The sequence below is a fragment of the Nesoenas mayeri genome (genome assembly GCF_963082525.1).
Source record: "Nesoenas mayeri genome assembly, chromosome: 1".
Classification (NCBI taxonomy): Eukaryota; Metazoa; Chordata; class Aves; order Columbiformes; family Columbidae; genus Nesoenas; species Nesoenas mayeri.
Window position 1 is genome coordinate 30,789,137 of NC_137541.1, and position 21,275 is coordinate 30,810,411.

Here is a 21,275-nt window from a genome sequence, read left to right on the forward strand (position 1 = left end):
GCAATGTAATGCATTCATAATTACCTTGACCTCTGTTTGCTACACCATATCTTCAAACTTTAGTTCATGTTTTTAGTCACAATTAACACCTCAGAAAGAACAGAAGATAGAACAAGTGACATTTTGTTACGTACAGAAGAGGTATGTTGGTATAGAGAATCATATTTTTTACAAATCAGTGAACAGACTCCTGAAGGAGCTGTGAATTTGTGTATTTTTCCTATGAAAAGGGTAGGACAAAGTGTCTGAGTTATGAGAGATCTTAATAAATTGTCTGGAGGAAAAGGCAATCTGCCATATGAATATTTCAAGTTTTGAAACTGAAGCCTTTACATGGATCTGCACTTAGAGGCCTGGCCTTATTTTGTAGCAGATAGTATTATAGCAAAGCAATGTTTAGTTCTACTCATCAGTTGTTGTATTCATGCTAAATTATGTCAGATTTAATCTTGAATATATTCAACAAGAGCACCCGGTTGTGCTGACAAACCTAAAATCATTTTCAGTTAAATATGTTCTATCACAAATCATTTGGGCACATTGCCTCTCTGAAGAATGACAAAGTCAGCATGCAAGCTCAGCTTTATAATTCCTGCTGCCTGTTGAATTTCCAAATTATATCCAAACATCCCAGCAGCAGACTCAATAGTTATCTTACTGGACCATTTCAGTAGCAGAGGTAGGCAATATGAGGCATTTTCTCAAGGGTATTACTTTCACAATAATTTTAATTGCACATGCCTGATTCACCCCCGCTTGTGTATTCATTTGTACTTGTTCAAAGGGAACACAATTTAATTTTAAAATACTCTCAAATTACTGAAATACTCATTTTACATGGTGAAAGAACAAGACAATAAAGTGGATAATCAGGTTCTCAGAGTTTTGTAAGGAAAGCTGAAATTTTGCTTGAAGAAGAAACAATAAAAGTCAAAGTTCACTTGCAGAATACTTCAAAGTATGTCTTGCAAATCCTGGGTCAAACACATTGTACAGAGAAGGCACCTTGCTAATTGCAGTGATGCTATAATATGGAGATGACATAAAGATCAGGAAAACAGTGTGTGAGAACCTCATTTAGCTGGAGAAGAGTAGGCAGCTGTAGCTGATGGAACAAAATCAGCTCTTCTGGAGAGCACTCCATGGTGGGAAACACACTAGAGTGCTCTCAGGCCCTCTCAGGACAAGCCTTTATCCTTCCCCTTACTTCAGAGGGAGTGTATGAAGCTATATGTGCCAAAAGTGGGAGGGAAATAACACTTCCCAGCTAAACTTCCAGTGTTTAAGGTGCTAATTTAAAATGTAGGAAAGTTCAGTTTATTTTTCTAAGAAAGTCTGAATACCTGTCATGCTTCCCTGCTGTATGCATCAACCACTTTCTGGGTATTTTGGGTGAGGCTTGCCACGCTGTCTGCCTTTGCAGTTCCAGTTTGTATAAAATGATTATGCAAAGTCTAGAACTCAGCTCTTCTCTCTTCTGATGAGTTTTGTAATCTTTCTGATCTGCTGTGACAAATACTTAGGTTTTTCTTTATGGTATGCAGTAGTGTAGCTACTCTTGAATGTGAATAAGCAATTTGCCCTCTCACATGGAACCCCAGTCAGCAGTTCCCAAGAGCTCCAAGGAGCAGTACGTCTCTAGGAGTTTAACCTGTTGGGATATTTGGATTTTGAAATAAACATTTGTGTTATAGTGACAGTAAGAATCAGGAAATTTGATATGCTAGGTTAGGATGAGATGCTGAGCTCAGTTCTGGTTTCCAGTTCTAGTTCCAGTATACAAAGTCCATTTATAGCAGCAGTTAAGGGACATAATTTCTTCTGTAACCTGAAGATTGACAGAAATTCTTAGCACAGACCGGTTTAAGTAACTTCAGGAAGCACAAATATTTCTTTATTTAACATTTGTAAGGGATCTGCTTATTTTCAACTTCAACTCCTTGTGGACTTGATAACATTGTGTTTCACATGGGTAGGCATAGCTGAGCAAGTGCTCTCTTCCAGGGAAATTAATGCTGATCGCTGTGAATTTTCTGATCACTCTAGCACCTGGGAAGTACTTTCTTGGCTGATGTCCGTTTACTGAGAGTGCATTGTGTAAGCACTATTTGGATTTCTAAGACTGTATTCTTATGGCTCTTTCTACATCACCGATGATGATGATGGGACTTGCAATGAGCTAGTTTTTACTCTTTCAGCATTCTTCTCAGTTAGAGCTTGGCCCTGAATGCAGTAAAAATGAGGGAGCCAGAATCATTCTGCCATGGTTAATATCATTTCTCATGTTTGCTTGAGGGGGAAAATCTAACACATTTCAAAGAACAGATTTTCCTTAAGTTTAATTTCTGCCATCTCTTCACATAGGAAAGCAGGAGAAGAGAGTTTGGTAGTATGCTGCCAGTTAATTAGATTTTGGATGTTCAGACTATAAATGACAAAGTATTTTGATATTGTGTATTTTGACTAGAATCAGAAATCCAGGAACAGGAGCCTAGGTTCCTATACAGTACATAAGCTAGCACCTCAGCGTGGCAATCCATGAAGTGTTCTATATTCAGTACACAGCTGTCTGTTAGAAACAATTCCAAAGCAAGAAAAGGCTAAGATACCTAACTCAAAGCTGTAAGAAGATCCTGTGGTTTACTTAGCAAATTTTTGCAAATGTGTTCATTGGGGTAAATGCCTAAAATAATTCTTTCCAAGAATTGTGCGGGGTGTTTGAAAGAGAGACTAGATGGGCATTCAGTGTCCTAAATCTACTTCAGAGGACTCTTATCTTTAGTGTATGCTGGTTTTTAACTAGCTGGACTGATGCTTTATCCTTCTTAGGAGAGGCATTTGTATTTTCATTCAACGAGGTTCTAGGAGTTGTTCACTAGTTTCCTTAGAAAAGTGTTATGATACAGGTGTCCTAAGGACTTCTGAATCTCTGCTTGCATTTCATTAGAGCACATGGTGTGACAATTATCCCTGAAGACAATGTGTAGACTGCTAGTATTTCATAATATTATTAAGCTCTATAGTATTTACATATTGTTGTTGTCTTATTTTTATTTACCAGGTTTCTTGTCTGTATTTACATAACTATTCCAAGCTACCTAGTCTGATGAAGCTGAACTTCATTCTTCAAGTGTGATTTACTCAATGCAGCCTAAAATCATGATGAAAAAGAAGACTGTATCTGCAAGCAAAGCTTCCTTGGTCCTCTTTCTGTGCCAAATGATTTCCGCATTGGATGTACCTCTTGACTGTAAGTATTAACCTGCTAAAGAAGTGCAGAATAATGGAAGATTAGTTAAATAATTTCTGTATAGGGAGATGAAGATAACTCCAACAGGGAGCTAAATATGGAGCGTATTTGTTCACTTCAGTCAGGACATTGTGATTATGAATATTTACACTAATTTACTGAAGATTTTTAAAAACTCTGCGTATAAAATAACTTACATTGTTCACTTTAGAAGGGTTAACATAGGATTCTCAAGGATACTCACACTTTGGTGTGCCTTTATTGAACACTTTATTTGTTGAATATGTATTTCATACAAGAGATATCCAGGAGCTGATATGAGATCTAGTAAAAGATTCAAATACCTAAAGTTCAGACACTGAAATCATCTTACTTTTTGACCCAGAAGACTAAATTTTATTCTTAGATTTCCTAAGTAGTGCCTGAAAACAGTTAAGTACCTAACTTTAAGTTAAAGAATGTGTGCTGAGCTGGGAACTCTAGCATTAACCAGTGAGGAAACATCTGGAAGAGGGGAAATCCCAAAGTCTCTGAAGTTCTTGTCTAAGATAAGACTCTGATAGTAGGGAACCCTGGATGTAGTCCCCCACGCTGAAAAGGACGCAATGGTAGGTGCCTTTTTTATAGCTCTAGTAGCTAATTTTATGAAATTATTCATGCTTTGGGTTGTTATTTTCTTCTTATGATAAGCCTGATCACATTTTCAGAATTCACTGAACCATGTTGCACCTCATAGTGACTATTCATTTGTTAAACTAATTACTAGAGAAGAGAACATTAGAACTGGTGTTAAATTAGTGGATTAATAAATCACTAAATTTGCCTATGATTCTAATCCGCATGGCATTCTTTACCCCTTTGTTTTTTATACCTGCCTACCTTCCATAAATGCATGTTTTTCTTTAATAATCATTGACCTAAATTGCAACTGCTTTGGTGATTTTTTTTCCCATGATTATTTACAAGCCTGTCAAACCAATGACCTGTATTTCTGTAACAAGATCAATATATCTGAATTACGTCAAACTTGCTGTGCTGCGAATGCCTTTAGCGCAATAAACTGTGATTTAAAGAAGGCTTAAAAGTTGGATAAATCACTGTCTTATTTTCTAAGCTTAATTTTTCTCCCTAAATATTTTTGCAGGCTAGAAAAAGTGTTTTAAACCCACCTTGTAGTTTAGAAACTAATGTAAATTACGCACCACTCTAATAGCTTTTGTATAGAGCAACACTTCAGGTTAAATTAACCAGAAATGTATCAATAGACAAAAATGAGTAGCCCTTTTAGCTGTATCCTGTTAACTCTTAATTAACATGTCCCCTACTACATAATGTTTAATATCTTTGTTAGGTCTGATAAATTCAAATACTTGAATTTTTAGCCAAAAATCATGTTAACTAAAATTACATCTATAACTATGTTATTGCTTTCATAAATAATGGTTAGAATGGCTCTGGGAGAGTACCACAAGGGAAGGACTCGTATTTTCTGTGGGTCTTCCCTGCATACCCACCACACAGACCTGATGGTGAGAACATACTTAATTAGTTGAACCTTTAGATTTTATCAGGTTAGCAGTTCCTATGCTCATCAGTGTCTCAAAGTAGGTAAGGGATGACTGGCAATGTAGCTGACCCAAAGCAGTTTGACTTGCTCTAAAACATTATGGATGAGGAGACATTTATGCAAAATATCTGAAGTAATCAATGAAGATAAGACAGCTGAGATTTTTTTGTTTGTTTGTTTACTTATTTTTCAAACATGTTGGTTGAATAGAAGTAGGTGCTTTTGTCTTTGTAAGAGTGATTTTAGCCTGAAGCATTCTCTTTGTTCTTCCATATAATCATATGGGTGGATTGATTTTGACTTCAGCATGGGGGCAGTGCACTCCATTAATTCTGATTTGCTGTCTACTCAGTATCAGTGTTTTGTGTCTTTGCAAGGCTAAAATCACATACCACGGTTGCCCTTAAAAAGTCAACACTTCAGAAAAGTTTCTTATACCATGAACTTTGAGATAAATGTAGAAATATCTGACCTAATGGAAATTGTGTCTGGAATTTCAGGCATTGCTGCATAGGTTACAGTGCTAAATGTTTTAAATGTTTTCTTTTTAATGGTGACCAGTGTACTTGTCAGAGATACTTATCTTCCCTCTCAAAAATGTCCATTTTCTTTTAACTAACAAATGTTTCTCTTTAATCTCCATTTGTCCATTCAACTGCTGATTCTGATGGGGGAATAAAAGCAAAACTTCTAGAAGAATGTAAGTTGCTATCCACAGTAACCAGGCTGTGTGCTGCTCAAAATTAGTACTGATTGTGTTGTGAATTGAATTTGCAGTCCAAACATGTGTGATTCTGACATTTTGTTGATAATTTGGTTTGCTGTAGCTAGATGTTTTGTGCATGCAGTGTTCTGATATTTTGAACAAATTAATGTGTGATTTTTTGATTGTGTGATTTTTTTATTGTGTGCTGTCTGAACATTAAAATCCTTACTTAATACAGGCATGAACAATGTTTTACTACTACTTTCAGGAATAAATATATCTGATTTTAAAAAAATGATTGGAATATATGTACTTGCATACTATTTTACATGTCAAGTCAGAGAGACTTTTATATCCTTAAAAAACAGTGGATACAGTTATTTAAGTAGACCTCATCTTTCATGGGATCTCCTGACTCAGTTCTAGTGTCATGGTTAATTTAATAAGTTTAAGGGCAGTGCATAAGACAGAAGTGGAAACTTCAGGTGCTTGATGTGCGTCAGGTGGAATATCCTGTATGTGGGGCAGTGTTTGTGCTGTGTCCTGTTTCAGAGGGTGCTTGCTTTTCCTAAGCAGGCATCTGACATGTACAGACCCCAAGAACTGCCTCTGAGAAGGAAAATAATTGTCTTCAAAGCGCTACTTTAAGGAATACACAGAAAGTCATTATCATCATGTAAAAGTGTAGCTTTTCTCTTTTAAGCACTCTGCTCTCTGCAGTGAGGAACAAATCCAGCTCTGCATGGCCTGTTCCGCTTAGCTGCTGTATTTCATTATGATTCCATGATCTGATTTTTTTTTTTTCCGGCTATTTCTTGTGGGTAGGGCTTTACAGATGGCTGCCTCTTTCTGTGCAGCAGAGTACTTAATGTATAATGGTAGGGAAGACTTAAAGAAAAACCTCAGTCTTACCATTGCAACTTAATAGAGTGAGCACTAACTGTAATGATTGAAATATTTTGCTAAAGTGGCTATAAATGACCCCAAAATGGTAGTAAAGTGTATTGCTGGACAGAGAAGTTGCAACATTTACACAGAGATGTTTATGGGCATGTTATTAAACTGGTTCCTTTAGATGACACTAAAATGTGAACAGGTGAATAAAGGTGAGGAAGATACCTTTCTCACTATCTTAAGATAAACAGGAAATAGTTAATGCAAAAATAGGTATAGATAATGGTAACAGATTACGAATTTCATTAAATAGGTAGGCACCAACTACTTTGTCAGGTGAATAAATTCTGTTTTGTGCTACCCATTCTAGAGTACCTGATAAATCATGAATGTTAAATGTTTATTTCTCCTGGGGCAATTCACAAGGTTGACTGTATTTTTGTTGGGTTTTTTTAAGGAGAATCAGTAGTGGGCTTTTCCTACATGTTTACTGTATTTGGAAACTAGCTACTATTTTTATCATTTTTTACAGAGTCTTTTATTTCTAACACATTTTTTTACTCCTGAAAAGTAGCTCCTAAAAATGCTTTGTAGATTAATTCAATATGTTGAGCACAATAAATGTGTGAAAAGTTTATATCCCTAGAGAATTTGGAAATACATAAAATGTTAAGAAATAGAAAGCAATATATTTTTTTCCTTCTATGTGGTAAAAAACATTTTTGTGGGTATATGTCTCACAACTTTATTCAGAATATGTTGGATTTAGAATTCAAGTGTCCTTTGAACTCTGATGTATAGAAATTATATCCATTAAACTTTTTGGCCAAGATCTTCATCCACTGTAAACTGGCATAGCTCTTTTGGAAGTTGGCGTAGTGGCACTGTTTTACAATAGTAGAGGGCTTCAGCCTCTGAATACACAGGATAATTTAATCCCACTCTCCTGTCAATTATTTGGTTGCCTGTTGCAATTCTGCTTTCTCTGCTTACAAGACTGTCTTGCTGATACCTGGAAAATATTGTTAAATTCCTCTCTGTTTCTTATATTCCATAATGAAGTGTCGCAACCTCCTACAATAACTCAGCAATCTCCAAAAGATTACATTGTTGACCCTCGAGAGAATATTGTAATACAATGTGAAGCAAAAGGAAAACCACCTCCTAGGTTAGTAGCAATTTTGTTTTGCTTTTATTGGCCTAACAGCATAAGAAATCTAAGAGAAAATAATGTAACTTTTGCAAACTAACAGGTATATGCATATGCGTGTGCTGGCACATGCAGAAACATGCACGTGCTCTACCTTTGTAATTTAGCAGCTGACAGTGTCATAAATCTGACTCTTCTCGTCCTTGACATTGAAACTTTACTGTAATCATCAAGTAACTATTATTTTTTTTCTCCTTAAAGTTCTAACAATAAAATAATACTCAGTTATTACAGGAGCAGATAGATAAATGCCCATGGAAAGCACTAAGAGTGCTTTCATACTATGGTTCCATACTATGAACTGGACCACATCCAGCTTTAGGCATAGTGTCTAAGAAGAATGGACATTGAATAAATTTATAGTAACGCTAATAAATTCAAATTTAAGTTTTTAAAAATAATTTCATTTTATGAGGCTCATGTTGAAATACATATGCATTTTGTGTAATATGTATCAGTTTTAATGAGCAGTGGCCTTGATTTACCAAGTGTATTTAACAGCCTTAAGTTTTGCATTTGGCAGAAATGGTAACGCTGCATATAGATCAGATTCCTGATCATCTTCCATTTTAAGGCCCTGTTTCAGTCTCTTGAAATATTTGAAAATACTCATTTCAAGATAGTGAGTACCTGCACTGGAAATAGCATTAGCTGTGCTGTCTTCTGGCATTGCTGGTAGCTGCTTCTCATTTCAGAGACTATAAAGAGAAACGTGCATCTCTGTTCTCAGTAGTGGTGTGCCACAACTTCAGCAAGGTCAGTCTGTAATTGCTCATTCAGACAGACACAGAGCTCATTAAATGTACTTCTTCTGAATAACCAGGGTTTTTTAAACCTTGCTCCTTCTGGTTGCCTTGGAGTCATGGTCATTATCATGCTGGGCAACCGAATGGAGAAGAGGGGAGATTATCTGTGATGCTGCCACCCTTTCTAATGTTAAGTTAATGGTAAGAGTGCCAATAAAACTGCTCTGTTTACCAGCATTTTAATTTAGCAGGCACAGTGCCATTCTCAAGAGTCTGGGTGTTGACCTGGAGGATCAGTTGATTAGTGTGCACTTTGGGACAACTGTACTGCTTCTGCAGAAGTTTCTCTTGAGGGCCTTTTTTGGGTTGGATTTACCTGAGAAACTGAGAGCACCGGCCCTGAGAATAACGTATCTGAATCATGTGCCAGGGTTCTCTGCTGTGCAGCCTCATCTTTCCCATCAAATCTGTTTCACTTTGTTCCTCTGGTACAGAGGAAGTGACAAGATTTAACTGCAGAATTTCCTCATTAATTTTATTAACTTGTGCTTAGTTTTGCTAATTTTTAAAGATACGACATCCAAATTATTTACTTCAATAATTAGCCTGGTCCATCAATCTTGATGACCTGCAGATGCATATTGGAACATGAGCTGCTTCAAAGCTCTGAAGTTGAAGATGAACTTTCTCAGTTTGAATTGTTTGTTAAAAACAGGGTATTTTCTTATTGGTTAGAGCAGCTGACATAAGGGTTTATGGATGTGCTGCTGCCTATACTTTGAGACACAAAGATTCTGACTTTCATGTCGCTCAAATTCAGGGTTTTGTACCGCGTTTGCCACCTCTCATTTGAAGCTGCATCACAGTTCCCTGTATCCTTTGCTGTTATTGGTAGCAGAAGGTTACAGGAACCCCGTGTTCTACAGCTTCACCCGCAAGGTTGTCAGAAACAGGGTGACTGTTGATTCACCCACTGTGCACACTGGTTTCCAAAAAACACCGCAGTGTGGTGCGGTGCTGCTGGGCATGTCCACTTCTTCTGCTCTCCCCCACCACATAGTGCAAATAGCGTGTCCAGTCTTGCCCTTCTACTGCAGAAGGTCACACACAATTTGAGTCACTTAAAATTTGAGCTTTTCTAGTAGCTTATATGTCTATACTTTTAGGAAGCATTATAAACTGTAAGTATAAATAGTGTTTGTGTTTGGGGTTATGAAGGTGAAGTGTAACAAGTAGGGTAACTGCTGCTCACAGTGTTTGAACCTGTGAGTGCTCAGCACTTCACAGGTGTTGGTCTTGCTCTCTGTAACTACAGTGTTGGCCTTTAACAAAGCATAAGTAAGAACTTGGTGTTTACAGTAGTATAAGTCTCTGCAAATCTCTGCTTTTTTTACTTTATTTTATGAGTTCTAATAGGCTTCATTTTGAGTGACTACTTTTCAAAACACCTCTTGCTTTGCGTAACACCAGTATAAATACGCTAGGTTAATTATGGCCTATCAGACTGCAAAATTTCATTTAAAGAATTGTGGCGGCTTGTGTTAGAGTAGTGAAAAGAAATCAAACTCGCCACACAGTCTTTAATTCACTTGCATAACTTCAAAATGGCCAAACCAATTAAAAGAAATGGTCTCCTGCTGGGACCTGAGATGACACATTTCAGCCCAGAGCAAGATTTTAAAGGCAGGTTTATAAACCCTTTCAACAATGGGTTTTATAATGGAAATGCTAATGCAGATTTAGCAATATCAGTTCTTGCAGATGTTGCTGTATCATCTTTAGTAGAAAGAAAATCAGTTCTTTGCCATATATGATTAACTACAGAATCTTTTAATGTTTTTTTTAATATTGACTTTGAAATGGTTCCTCGTAACAAATTCAGCTAAGCCTTTTATATTAAGGTATTGCCAGATTTCTTATATTAAAAAGTGCTCCATTGCTTTATTAGATAATATTGTTTGAGAACAAGTGTTATTTGCTAAAGAAAAAATACCATGTGTTATTGAAAACTACTTTTTTCTTCTTTCTTTCCATACAGTCTACAAAAAGCAACTGAAAAAGAGAGTTTTCTTTTTGTTTTTATTATTTTAGCTTCTCCTGGACACGCAATGGAACTCATTTTGATATAGATAAAGATGCACAGGTAACAATGAAACCGAATTCAGGGACCCTTGTCATAAATATTATGAATGGTGGGAAGGCAGAAGCCTATGAAGGAGTTTACCAGTGTACAGCAAGGAATGAACGAGGAGCAGCCATTTCCAACAATATTGTTATAAGGCCTTCAAGTAAGTGAAGCTCTTAATGTTCATAAAATGTGAAGCACTTCAAGTTTGCTTATTTTCTTCTGAGTGTTTTGCCTTTTTTTTTCCTGTCATAAAAATTTAATCATCGAAGTGATCATGTTAAAAGGTATTGTATAATTCCTGATAGCCAGATTCAATAATGAATTGCATGTTCTCTCCAATATTCCTTAGAAAATTAAATAACCAAAATGCTTTCCTGATTTTTTTTTGGTACTTCTAGATGACCTATCACGTTTAAAATTGGGTTGTATATATATGACACTACAATTAGAATAAAATGTTTACATCTTTAATGCACATAATTGATGAAGACAATTTTTATTCTTTCTCTGTATTCCATAGGTTTTATAATAGCTTTAATACAGAACAGATTGGGACCAAAAAGAAGATAAAGCAAAATCTTTTGATTAATGATAGACTGTTTCTATAATTTTTAATGTGATTTTTTTCTTAAATCAGTTTTTCAATGTTCTCAGCTTAAAAAGTGTTGCTCTCACATGTTTTAATAAAGCTGTATGTGTATATTACTGTTTCAGGAAGGTCTACCTTTTTTCTAATCTAGTGCATCACTTTTTTTTTCCTTTTTTTTTTCCATTATCATAGTTAAAACTTTGCAAGATATTTTTATAAAACCTCTAGCGATTAGCCAAAATAATTTTAATCAGTTGAGTATACTTTCAGCAAATAACTGCTGAAAAAATGTTTAAAGAAAACCTATGTTCCTCTCAAGGAAACATTAAAGAGAACAAAAGTTAGATCTTTAGTAATCACGATAGAGCTTAACATTTTTGTGCATGTAGTTCTTCTGGGTTTTTTTAACATTATGTGCATTTCTTTCTTAAATTCTAGAATTTTTGTCAATGCATAGTTTGTCTGTGTGTTAAAATTAATTTCTATAGGATCCCCTTTGTGGACAAAAGAAAGACTAGAACCAAATCATGTTCGAGAAGGTGATTCACTAGTTCTGCACTGCAGACCTCCTGTTGGCTTACCACCACCTATAATATTTTGGATGGATAATGGTGAGTTTGTTTTTTATGCAGAATTAGTTTACTTTATGCAGGTCTTCTGTACAGTTGATCATTGCTTACCAAGACAACAGATGGTGGAGTTTTCCTCTAAGTTAAAATTAAAAGAATTTTCATTTCTGTAGAAGTGAAGAAAAAGCAGACATGCAGCCCAAAAGCATGAAGCCAAAAGCAGTCAGAGATCTTCATGTAAATCGTAGATTAACACAGTGGAGAAGAACAGGAAGACAAAGGAGCTTGAGAGAAAATGTGGAAAAGTCTATATATTTACAAACCCACAAACAGCATAACTAAACGATTGTGGAATCTGCAGATCATAATAAAGGAGTGTGTACTATAATTGAGATAAATGTGTTCTTGTTTTCTTGTAGCTTTCCAAAGGCTGCCTCAGAGTGAAAGAGTTTCCCAAGGTCTAAATGGAGACCTTTATTTTTCTAATGTGCAACCAGAAGATACCCGGGAGGACTATATCTGCTATGCAAGATTTAATCATACGCAAACTATACAGCAGAAACAACCCATTTCTGTAAAAGTCTTTTCAAGTAGGTATTGCATTACCTAATTACATACTTACGTAGTGTTTATCCAGAATTCTCAAGTTATTTGCCAAAGTAGTTGTACGCAATGGAATTTTGTAATTTTAATTCTGAATAAGAAATTACATTACGGTATAAACTTAAGATGTAATCTCCAATATTCCTCATATATAATTCCTTTTAAAAGCTGTCATTTTTTTCCCTTTATCAGGCTTTATCTTTTGGAAAAAAGTTTTGTATGATGTGAAATACTGAAGAAATGCCATGGAAAAAAATAATAGTTTTCACATGGTTTTCATGTGCAAGAATATAAAGTTACTATGATTATTGTAACTATTGAAACAAATTAATCAATCATTTGATTAACTCACTGCAGCCATATCATCACCTTTTGATTCCCAGTACTTTTATTTCTCCCTCTTGTATGCATTCTTCATGATATTCTGTTTATTTCAGTGGATTCATTGAATGACACTATAGCTGCTAATTTGAGTGACACTGATATTTATGGTGGTGAGTTACACTGGTCCCCACTGATACTCCCTGTTTCACAGTAGCATTTAGTTAACTAACTTCACCTCCATGGCTATTTAACCTTTTTGCTCCCTTTTCAGTTTCTACTAAAGGTATCTATTAGTGCTGGTGATAATACATGCTTTAGAACGAGACTGCACAGTGTGATCCTTGCAAATATTTAGTGTTTCAATGTTCTTGTAACATCTGGCTCATAAAATTACAAATTCTCATAAAGAATTAGTCCCTTCACACTGTGGCAGATTTTTAAAATTGTCTGATTGCTTCTACAATGTGTTGCTTTTTAATATTATAGATATATAATGTATCATATATTTTAATATAATATATATGTGATATATTATTATGATTATTATTATGCTCATTATCACTGGGACTATTCAATATCACATGCTGAATAATACATAACAACAATTAAGCATTTAACTGATGCACTTCACATTTAACAGTTTATTGAATGTACCATTCGTTTTTAACATATTTCCTAAGTGTAAAATCTAAACACTTTAATGCTGTCTGTATAAATAACTATGTAGGGGAAAGATGAGTTTTGTTTGTCTCATGTTTAAGGTGATCTTTACATTATTCTATGTTAAGTGGTCTTTTGTATGTTGTGAATTAAATTCTTCCAAACAGGTATGTGTGTTTGGCCAGGCTGACTTTGGAGCAACGCTCATACCATAATACTTGAGGTTCTAGACTCTCCACTTGATTAAAAAATACATTCTATTTCTTTTATTTTTGTCTTTTTCCATGTCACATGAGGCTTTGTACATATTAAACCGTAACTTACAGGAATCTAAAATAAAACAAGGGCAGAAAACGTTTTATTTTCTGCATAAAAATAAGATGTCATTCAAGAACAAACAAGAAATATGTATCTGAACACAGAATGATATATTAGCTGTCATTAGCAAGGAAAACATCATTCAGTTGGCTCACAACTCAGAAATACCAAAGGTGATTCTACTGAATTTTCATAGGTTTGTAAAATGAGTCAGTGCTCCTTAGAAGTGCTAAAACTGAGTAGACTAGTTATTGCCTGTGATATTCAACTGTGTTCTTCACTCTGGATCACCTTTTCTCCCAACTTGAAGTTGTTTGTGTACTAGTTTTTAAGGAATTCATAACACATACTGTATTAAAATTAAGTGTTCTATTTATTTTAATCTATCAGTAAATCCTGTACCCTAATAAACAAGAGTTTATTATGTTTCCACTCACATTTTAAAAAAATATAATAATTTACTGTAATGATTCAGACTGCTACTGTACTTGAGAGCAATTTCATCCTATATTCTAAAACTGCTATAAAAGAACGTTAGAGTATTTACAGAAAACACTCCACTCTGTTATTACAGAATGCACTTTTATTCTGATTTCCATGAAGGCACATGAAATACCATAATACTTCAAAAGCCAGCAGAGTATAATGACAAAAATGGGTCTTATATTTATAGGTCTCTGTTTACTGTGGTTACTTCTTGTGGGTTAATCAATGGTTCTTTATTACCAGACTGTGGAACAGCTTTAATTAAAGTTAAATATATAGTAAAAAGAGGATACAAGGCTTAGCTTCTGAAAAGATGCCTCATGTTGTCTAGGAAATATTGAACAAAGCATATTGCAAAGAGTACTTTTTTTCCCCTTGCTTTGTATTTCTGAATACTATAAATTCGCCTTATTTTTGGTTTGATGGAAGCCCAGAAATCTTTGTTATAACTTTCAGTCTTGCACTATCACTCACATCAGTCACCTCTTACTCCTTGTAGTAGTTCTGCTGAAGTGAAGAGGGGCTGCTTAGGATCAAGCCTCAGCATTCATCCATCAGGCTGCATAGTTCCCTGTGTAAAAACTATGTATCAGTTTCTCCTGTCTTTAATAATGTTTTTCATGTGTTTGTGTGTGTATGTGTGTTCAAAATCATAGCATTTAACAGGTTGAGATATGCTATGCCTGTCAAAAACCTCATTTGTTGAGCTGTGTATTTGTGTAACACAATGATTTTTGATTAAATGGCCGATGTGGAGCAAAATCTCTGTCCAAAATGTGAGAATGGATGTATGCATTTGATCACTATTAAAATAAAATTTAGAAGTTATTTTTTTCTTGTTCCAGCGAAGCCAGTTACAGAGAGGCAGCCAGTTCTTCTTACACCAACAGGCAGTACAAGTACCAAAGTGGAACTCAGAGGAAACGTGCTTTTGTTGGAGTGCATTGCAGCAGGATTGTAAGTTACCTTTTAGATGGTGTTTTTCTAAATAAAAACACAGAAACAGAGGGAGACATTTCAGAAATGCTTAAAATGTTACCACGGTATAAGTTTAGGCATTTCAAAGAAACTGAAAGAGCTCTTTTAAGGAAGTCCACAGTTTACATGGGCATCAGCAGACTTCAAAACCAACTATGAACATAAATATTATGGCCTCTGCCTTCTCTTATTCCCATACACTGTGCACAGGATTCAGGTTGCACCATTCTCTTTCTAGAGGACACAAACAAGAAACATCACAGAGGAACCTTGGACATACATCTGCAGAACTGCAGTCAGGAATCAAGCCTCTGTTTTTTTCCTAAATTTACAATCAAGCTCTCAAATGATATAAAAATAGATTAGAATCTACTGGTCTAATGAAAAAAAGCTGCTCACATATGCTAATAATTACTTAGTAGATCAGCTAGGTGGGAGTTGTTAGAACATACCTTCAGTTCCTTACATCCAATTTCTTGTTGTAATTGACTTTAATTGGTACTTGTTTCTTCAATGTAATGAAAGTTTGCTTCTGCTGGTTATTGTGCAAGTAGAAAATAACTAAAGAGCAATTTAAGTTCATGAACTCATTTGGTCTTAAATCACTTTCATTCTCAGGAAGAAATCTGAGAATAGGTTGGTTAGTGCAGAAGTGGAAAAATCTTTAGTACCTATTCCAGGAACTGTCAACATGTTTACAGTGCACAAAAGCATATAATGCAGAGTGCTCTGAGGCGACCATTAGGAAAGCCAATAATTGCAAATGATGCTGCACAGCATGGTGCAGATGCATTCACTTGCATAATCTCCACGGGGTAGGCTTGTGCACAGCTTGACACAAGCATCAGTGCAGCGTTTCTGTCTTAGGTGTTTGTGCATCAGCCCCACTAGCAAAACCACACCTATGAGTGGGAGTAGCATCAGCTCAGGTAGTCTTTGTCTGTAATACAGTTACATGCTTTTTGACAACTCTGCAATAAAAATATTCAATGATCCGAACTCCAGTAAAATAGCTGGACAAAAATGAGAGAAAAACGAGAATATTATCCATTGTGTGGCTTTGTGTCTGTAGCCATCCTGTAATTTAAAAAAAAATTTTAAAAAATTATGGAAGCTTACATAGTTGTCCACAAAGGGCCAGATTCAGATTTTGTTTTGAACAACTATTCCTAATTACTGATACTATAATTGAAAGTCAACTTTGCTAGATGTCTCTGTTATAAAGTATGTGATAATAAACTGCTAAGAGAATATTTACCTTGAATCATTACTGTTTGAGAGAGGACATTCTACTCAGTAAGCAACACCTTGTAATTTCTTGCAATATCAAAAGCATATCTCCATGTGTTTGGAGAGCTTTCAACTTCAGCGGACATTATGGGTCATAGCCAAGATTTAGATGTGGTGCAGTGACAAGTAGCTGTACTTTACTCAACACTGACATTTTTTTTCTTGATTTCTTGTGAGAAATAGTTTGTCTCCTTATAGATCTGCTGTAAAATTTGGAACATTCATGAAGCATTAGGATATTGCTCAAATGGACAACAGTAAACTTGTTATTATCTAGAAACTAGCTTTTAAAGCACCATGACCATCAATTTAATAGTATAAGTGCAATAAAATTTGAAATACACTTGTATTCATTACTTAACCATCAGGGTTTTTTAGATTAATCAGCAGACGAATGTATTCTATAATTATGAAGCCTACGAACAGATGGCCATTGACAGTGTTAGTGAGGCTTGTCATTTCCTAGAAACAAATGCTGGCATGTTTTGCACATTTACTGGACATGCCCCAAAATCTGGGTAAAGGCTCTTAAAATAATTACTTATAAAATATAAATTCAGAAAATTACTGTATTGAACTCTCATCTTCCTTTTCTCCATCCCTAAATTTGACTTGTGCTTTTGCTTCTCCAGACCCACACCAGTAATCCGCTGGATTAAGGAGGGTGGGGAACTGCCAGCCAACAGAACATTTTTTGAAAATTTTAAGAAAACTCTCAAGATTATAGATGTTTCTGAAGCCGACTCTGGGAACTACAAATGTATAGCAAGAAATATATTAGGTTCTGCTCATCATGTCATTTCAGTAACTGTGAAAGGTAATACTAAAGTAATCCTTAATGTAATATTGTCAGTGTTCAGAATGCAAAACTGAAGTAACCTTTCTAGGATAAAGTATAGCTGAAAGGGTTAATGAAAATGGTTAAAAAAAAAAAGGCAGAGGACATTATCATTAAACCAACTGAATTCTACCTGTGGAAGGACTTTAATATCTCTAATATCTTTTTTTTTTTTTTTTTAAAATGTTACTTTGAAAAGCAACAGGCTAAGTTGAGACTGTACGGTAATGGTAGTGAAATAATTTCTTAGCTTATATGAGTGCTACATTTATTTTAGATCCTTTTATTAGCTGTCATTAGACTGCTTCTTTCCCTTGTTTTTGTGTCTTCCTCCCCAGCTCTCTTCTTATTTTCTCCATGTTTTCTGCTCTCTATGCATATAGCCCATATTCTTTCTCTTCTCTATTTTTACTATTTGTCTTATGGTCTTATAATATTCTTCCTTTTTCTCTCTTAATTAACATCTCTGGTTTTCTATCTTCTTCATGCTTTTTTACCCAAGATGATGTCTTACTAGTTCTAAAAACACTTAGAGTATGTTTGTCCAAATAGGAATTGTAAGTATGTTTTGAATACCATGAAACAAAAAACCTGGAATGGCAGCTAATTACTCATTGAAATAATCAACTGTAGTGCTTACTGTGCATGCTAAATAGCCATTTGTTTTATTGTAAACCAGCATCATTTTGTGATCACATTCAGCCTCCTTTTTAAAAGCAGAAGTTTAATTTTATGTTTGCATCTGTCCATCAATCCAAAATCTGAAATGTAATGGCAAGATGTGATAACATATGCTATTTGTGGTTATTTATTGTAAAAGAGATGGAGACATAGATTAGTATCTTTCGATAAGGACAGTGTTCCATCCATTTTGATTTCTGTGTGTTTTCAGCTGTCTCAGGTAAACATCTGGCTCCACTGCAATCACCCATTGAATTCAGCCAAGGATTTTGCCATTTCTGACTTTCACCTATAACATTAAATCTTTTTATGTAATCAAACCTGCATTCATTTCTCACAGTCTAACTACTGTGAGCATGGCTGTCTCTGAAATTAGTCAGAAGACCACTCTAATCTCTGCAGATGCCTTACTCAGATAAATTTTACTTTATTAGGAAGGGCAAATCAGATTCAAAGCAGGAAACCCTAAATGAAACAAAGAACATTTTGTTGCTTATCTCAGAATTTTGAAGGAAATAGATGTCCCCTTTTTAATGCAGCGGGTAGCCAATGGCTCAGTTTAGCTGAAGTATAATCTACCAGTTAAGCACTGAGTATCACATATATATGTGTGTATATATATATATATATAGAAATTAACAGTGTAAGTGTATGTCTATATCTGTACATACCTTGTGTGAATTATCTTATGGTTACTGTGACTATGCCTTATGATTTTCTGTATGTAATTTTGGAAAATGATTGCTGTGATTTTCTTCCTAACTCCAGCTGCCCCATACTGGATAACAGCGCCCAGAAACTTGGTCTTGTCTCCTGGAGAAGATGGGACATTGATCTGCAGAGCTAACGGCAACCCAAAGCCTAATATAAGCTGGTTAGCAAATGGCGTTCCCATAGCCAGTAAGGTTCTTAATTATCTTATGGGAGAATGAGTGTGAGAATATGAGGAATATCAGGGTGATTTTTCAAATATAAATGAAGAGCATGTATTTAAGTATTTTTGCCTGGCAGGTAATGCTAAATTATAAATGAGGTGATAAAAATACTATATTTCATAAAAGTGGAACAACAAAGTGTGCCTCAAATGTGCTTGAGAAAACTAGAACTTGTGACTGTACTCCTGGTTATCCCGTCTGGTGTTCTGCTGGTGATGTCCTTACAGAGATCGGGCTGTAGCAACAGAGCTGTGCCATCACACTTCAACAGGGACATTACTGGGATGTAATTTTTACCATGGTGTTGCTGCAACACTTGTGTTTGCTAGACATCTCCTTTGCTGTCCCGCTGCAACACTAATTTTGTCTAGGAATTGTGAAGGTGACATAAAAAGTCAGGTCCTCGGCTCTGTATATGTACAGAGCACTTTTGCTGGATTTGCAGCTTGGAATATGTTTGAGCCTTCCAGGCTTCAGCACTAAAAAGCAGCAGCAGCAGCAAAACTGACTGGATGTGTCAGCAAGTGCCTGGGAAACAGCTTGTGCCAAGGAGGTGTCAAAGAAAAGGAACCCCTAAGGCAGGAAAGCAGCTGTTTCTGTGTGCATGGATAAGAAAAGCAACCCTGACTTGGTGGCTGAGCCACTTAATTGTTGCAGTGTTGTGACTGGCAAGGCTTTATGACAGACTCAAGATAACTGCTATATATAGCACAACTTTACTTGGGAAGAACTTGCTGAAGGACACTGCATTCTTCTACCTTTATCCTTCCTCTTTCATATATTGATATTGTAAGAAAGAAAGATGGGGACAGACTTTTTACAAGTGCATGTTATGACAGGACAAGGGCTAATGATTTTAAACTACTAGAAGGGAGATTCAGGCTAGACATGAGGAAGAAATTTCTTACAATGAAGGTGGTGAGGCACTGGCCCAGGTTGCCCAGAGAGGTGGTAGATGCCCTATCCCTGGAGATATTCAAGGCCAGGCTGGATGGGGCTCTGAGCAACCTGATCTAGTTGCAGATGTCCCTGCTCATCACAGGGGGGTTGGACTAGGTGACCTTCGAAGGTCTCTTCCTACCCAAACTATTCTGTGTTTTCTATGATTCTATAAAAACAGACCAGCAGACAACCTACCCTGTTGACTGGTGAGAGGTAATGGGCTCTAAAATATTGGTCTGTCCTGACCTATTGAAAGTGTGACAGTGTAACTTTCAGGAGGTTCAGGAGATGTTTAAGTCTGTCCGTGAAGTAAATGTCACAGAGTTTGGGACATGGAGGAGGATTCTCTACAGTGAGAATCTAGGAAATAGCAACAGGTAAATGAGAACCCTCATTAGATATATTCAAAATATATGGGATATAGGAGAGATTAAACTGAACTGGAGGGAAAAATATGCAACTTTTTGGGGAAAAGAAGGGGTATATATTGAAACAGATAGAAATATTTAGCAAAGAACCTGTTTCAAGAATTCTAATTAAATGTAAGTTGAGATAACTAGCCTGAGATTTAAAATTAGAAGTATCCATTGGTTAAACAAGTTATATAAGCTGACATCAATCACCTCATCAAACAATGGTATTACAGGAAAACAGGAAAATATTGATGTAATTTTGTAGTGTGTATATATTGTTTGTAAATATGATGCATGCATTATAACCAAAGTTTAGTAACTGTCCTGTTCTTTCCTTTCTTAGTTTTGAGTGGTCTGATCTTCCTTACTATTTACCATTAACTTTTTTTGGTCGGTTTTGAGGAGATTTTTATCCTGCTGTCCTGAGAGTTTAGCTCTTCAGGCCTCCTGACTGGTAAAATCTTGTTCACCTGGCTATCAGATCCACCTTTGCCTTACACTGCTTCCTTGTCAAAGCTGTAGGACGTGCTATTCAAATGACAAGTACATTTTCCAGAAAAGCAATGATGTGTTCTGCATTCTTGCAGGATGGCAGTAAAACATTAAGAAACAGAGAGTTTTCAGAAGCAGCTGCAGGGTGCCACCGAATTTCCCAAATAAAAGGGCAGCATATATTGGCTGGCTGGCCTTGAGGAATCAGTACACAGAGTCTTATTGAAGGGAACTCAGTAAAAATTAAGAGACTTTAATTAAATTACCCACTCAACTGGAGTGGCATGGGGGGAGGGGGGATAAAAAAGGAGGAAAGAACATAGGAAATAAATAACTCACTAGCTCAGCTTTGTCTTAAAGGTCACTTTCACTGCTGAGAAAAGCTGAAGTTTTATCCACCTTAAATATTTAAGTGCAAGTTTACTGGATGCTCCCCTACACTGAGTCTGTCAGGGCATCTAAAAAAGAGATACATCGTGATCACAGAAAGTGCAGTTCTTCAGATTCGTGTGATTTTGTGTTATTCTGATTTATCAGAAGCTGGTCTGGAAACTACCAAATACAGTTCACTTGTTACTATGTTATGAAATTGAACCCCTCTTTTTCCAACTGAATGATTAGTAAATCACTGTAAAAGGAAACTAAAGCAGCTGTTT

General features: G+C 35.8%; 1 protein-coding gene across 7 annotated transcripts in view; it reads left to right on the plus strand.

Annotated features, from left to right (window-relative positions):
- Window positions 1-3,144: 3,144 nt before the first annotated feature.
- Window positions 3,145-21,275, plus strand: part of NRCAM (neuronal cell adhesion molecule) — a gene marked incomplete at both ends in the record, with an annotated part of 69,344 nt that continues 51,213 nt past the window's right edge. For 5 of the 7 annotated variants that reach the window (XM_080363554.1, XM_080363553.1, XM_080363555.1 and 2 more), the window contains 9 exons: window positions 3,145-3,250; window positions 7,480-7,585; window positions 10,465-10,661; window positions 11,579-11,701; window positions 12,079-12,249; window positions 12,700-12,756; window positions 14,896-15,007; window positions 16,951-17,135; window positions 18,606-18,737. In XM_080363554.1, coding sequence (XP_080219680.1) covers window positions 3,145-3,250; window positions 7,480-7,585; window positions 10,465-10,661; window positions 11,579-11,701; window positions 12,079-12,249; window positions 12,700-12,756; window positions 14,896-15,007; window positions 16,951-17,135; window positions 18,606-18,737 — 1,189 coding nt within the window. The remainder of the gene's footprint in view (window positions 3,251-7,479; window positions 7,586-10,464; window positions 10,662-11,578; window positions 11,702-12,078; window positions 12,250-12,699; window positions 12,757-14,895; window positions 15,008-16,950; window positions 17,136-18,605; window positions 18,738-21,275) is intronic. The other 2 variants (XM_080363556.1, XM_080363557.1) reach the window with 2 other exon arrangements.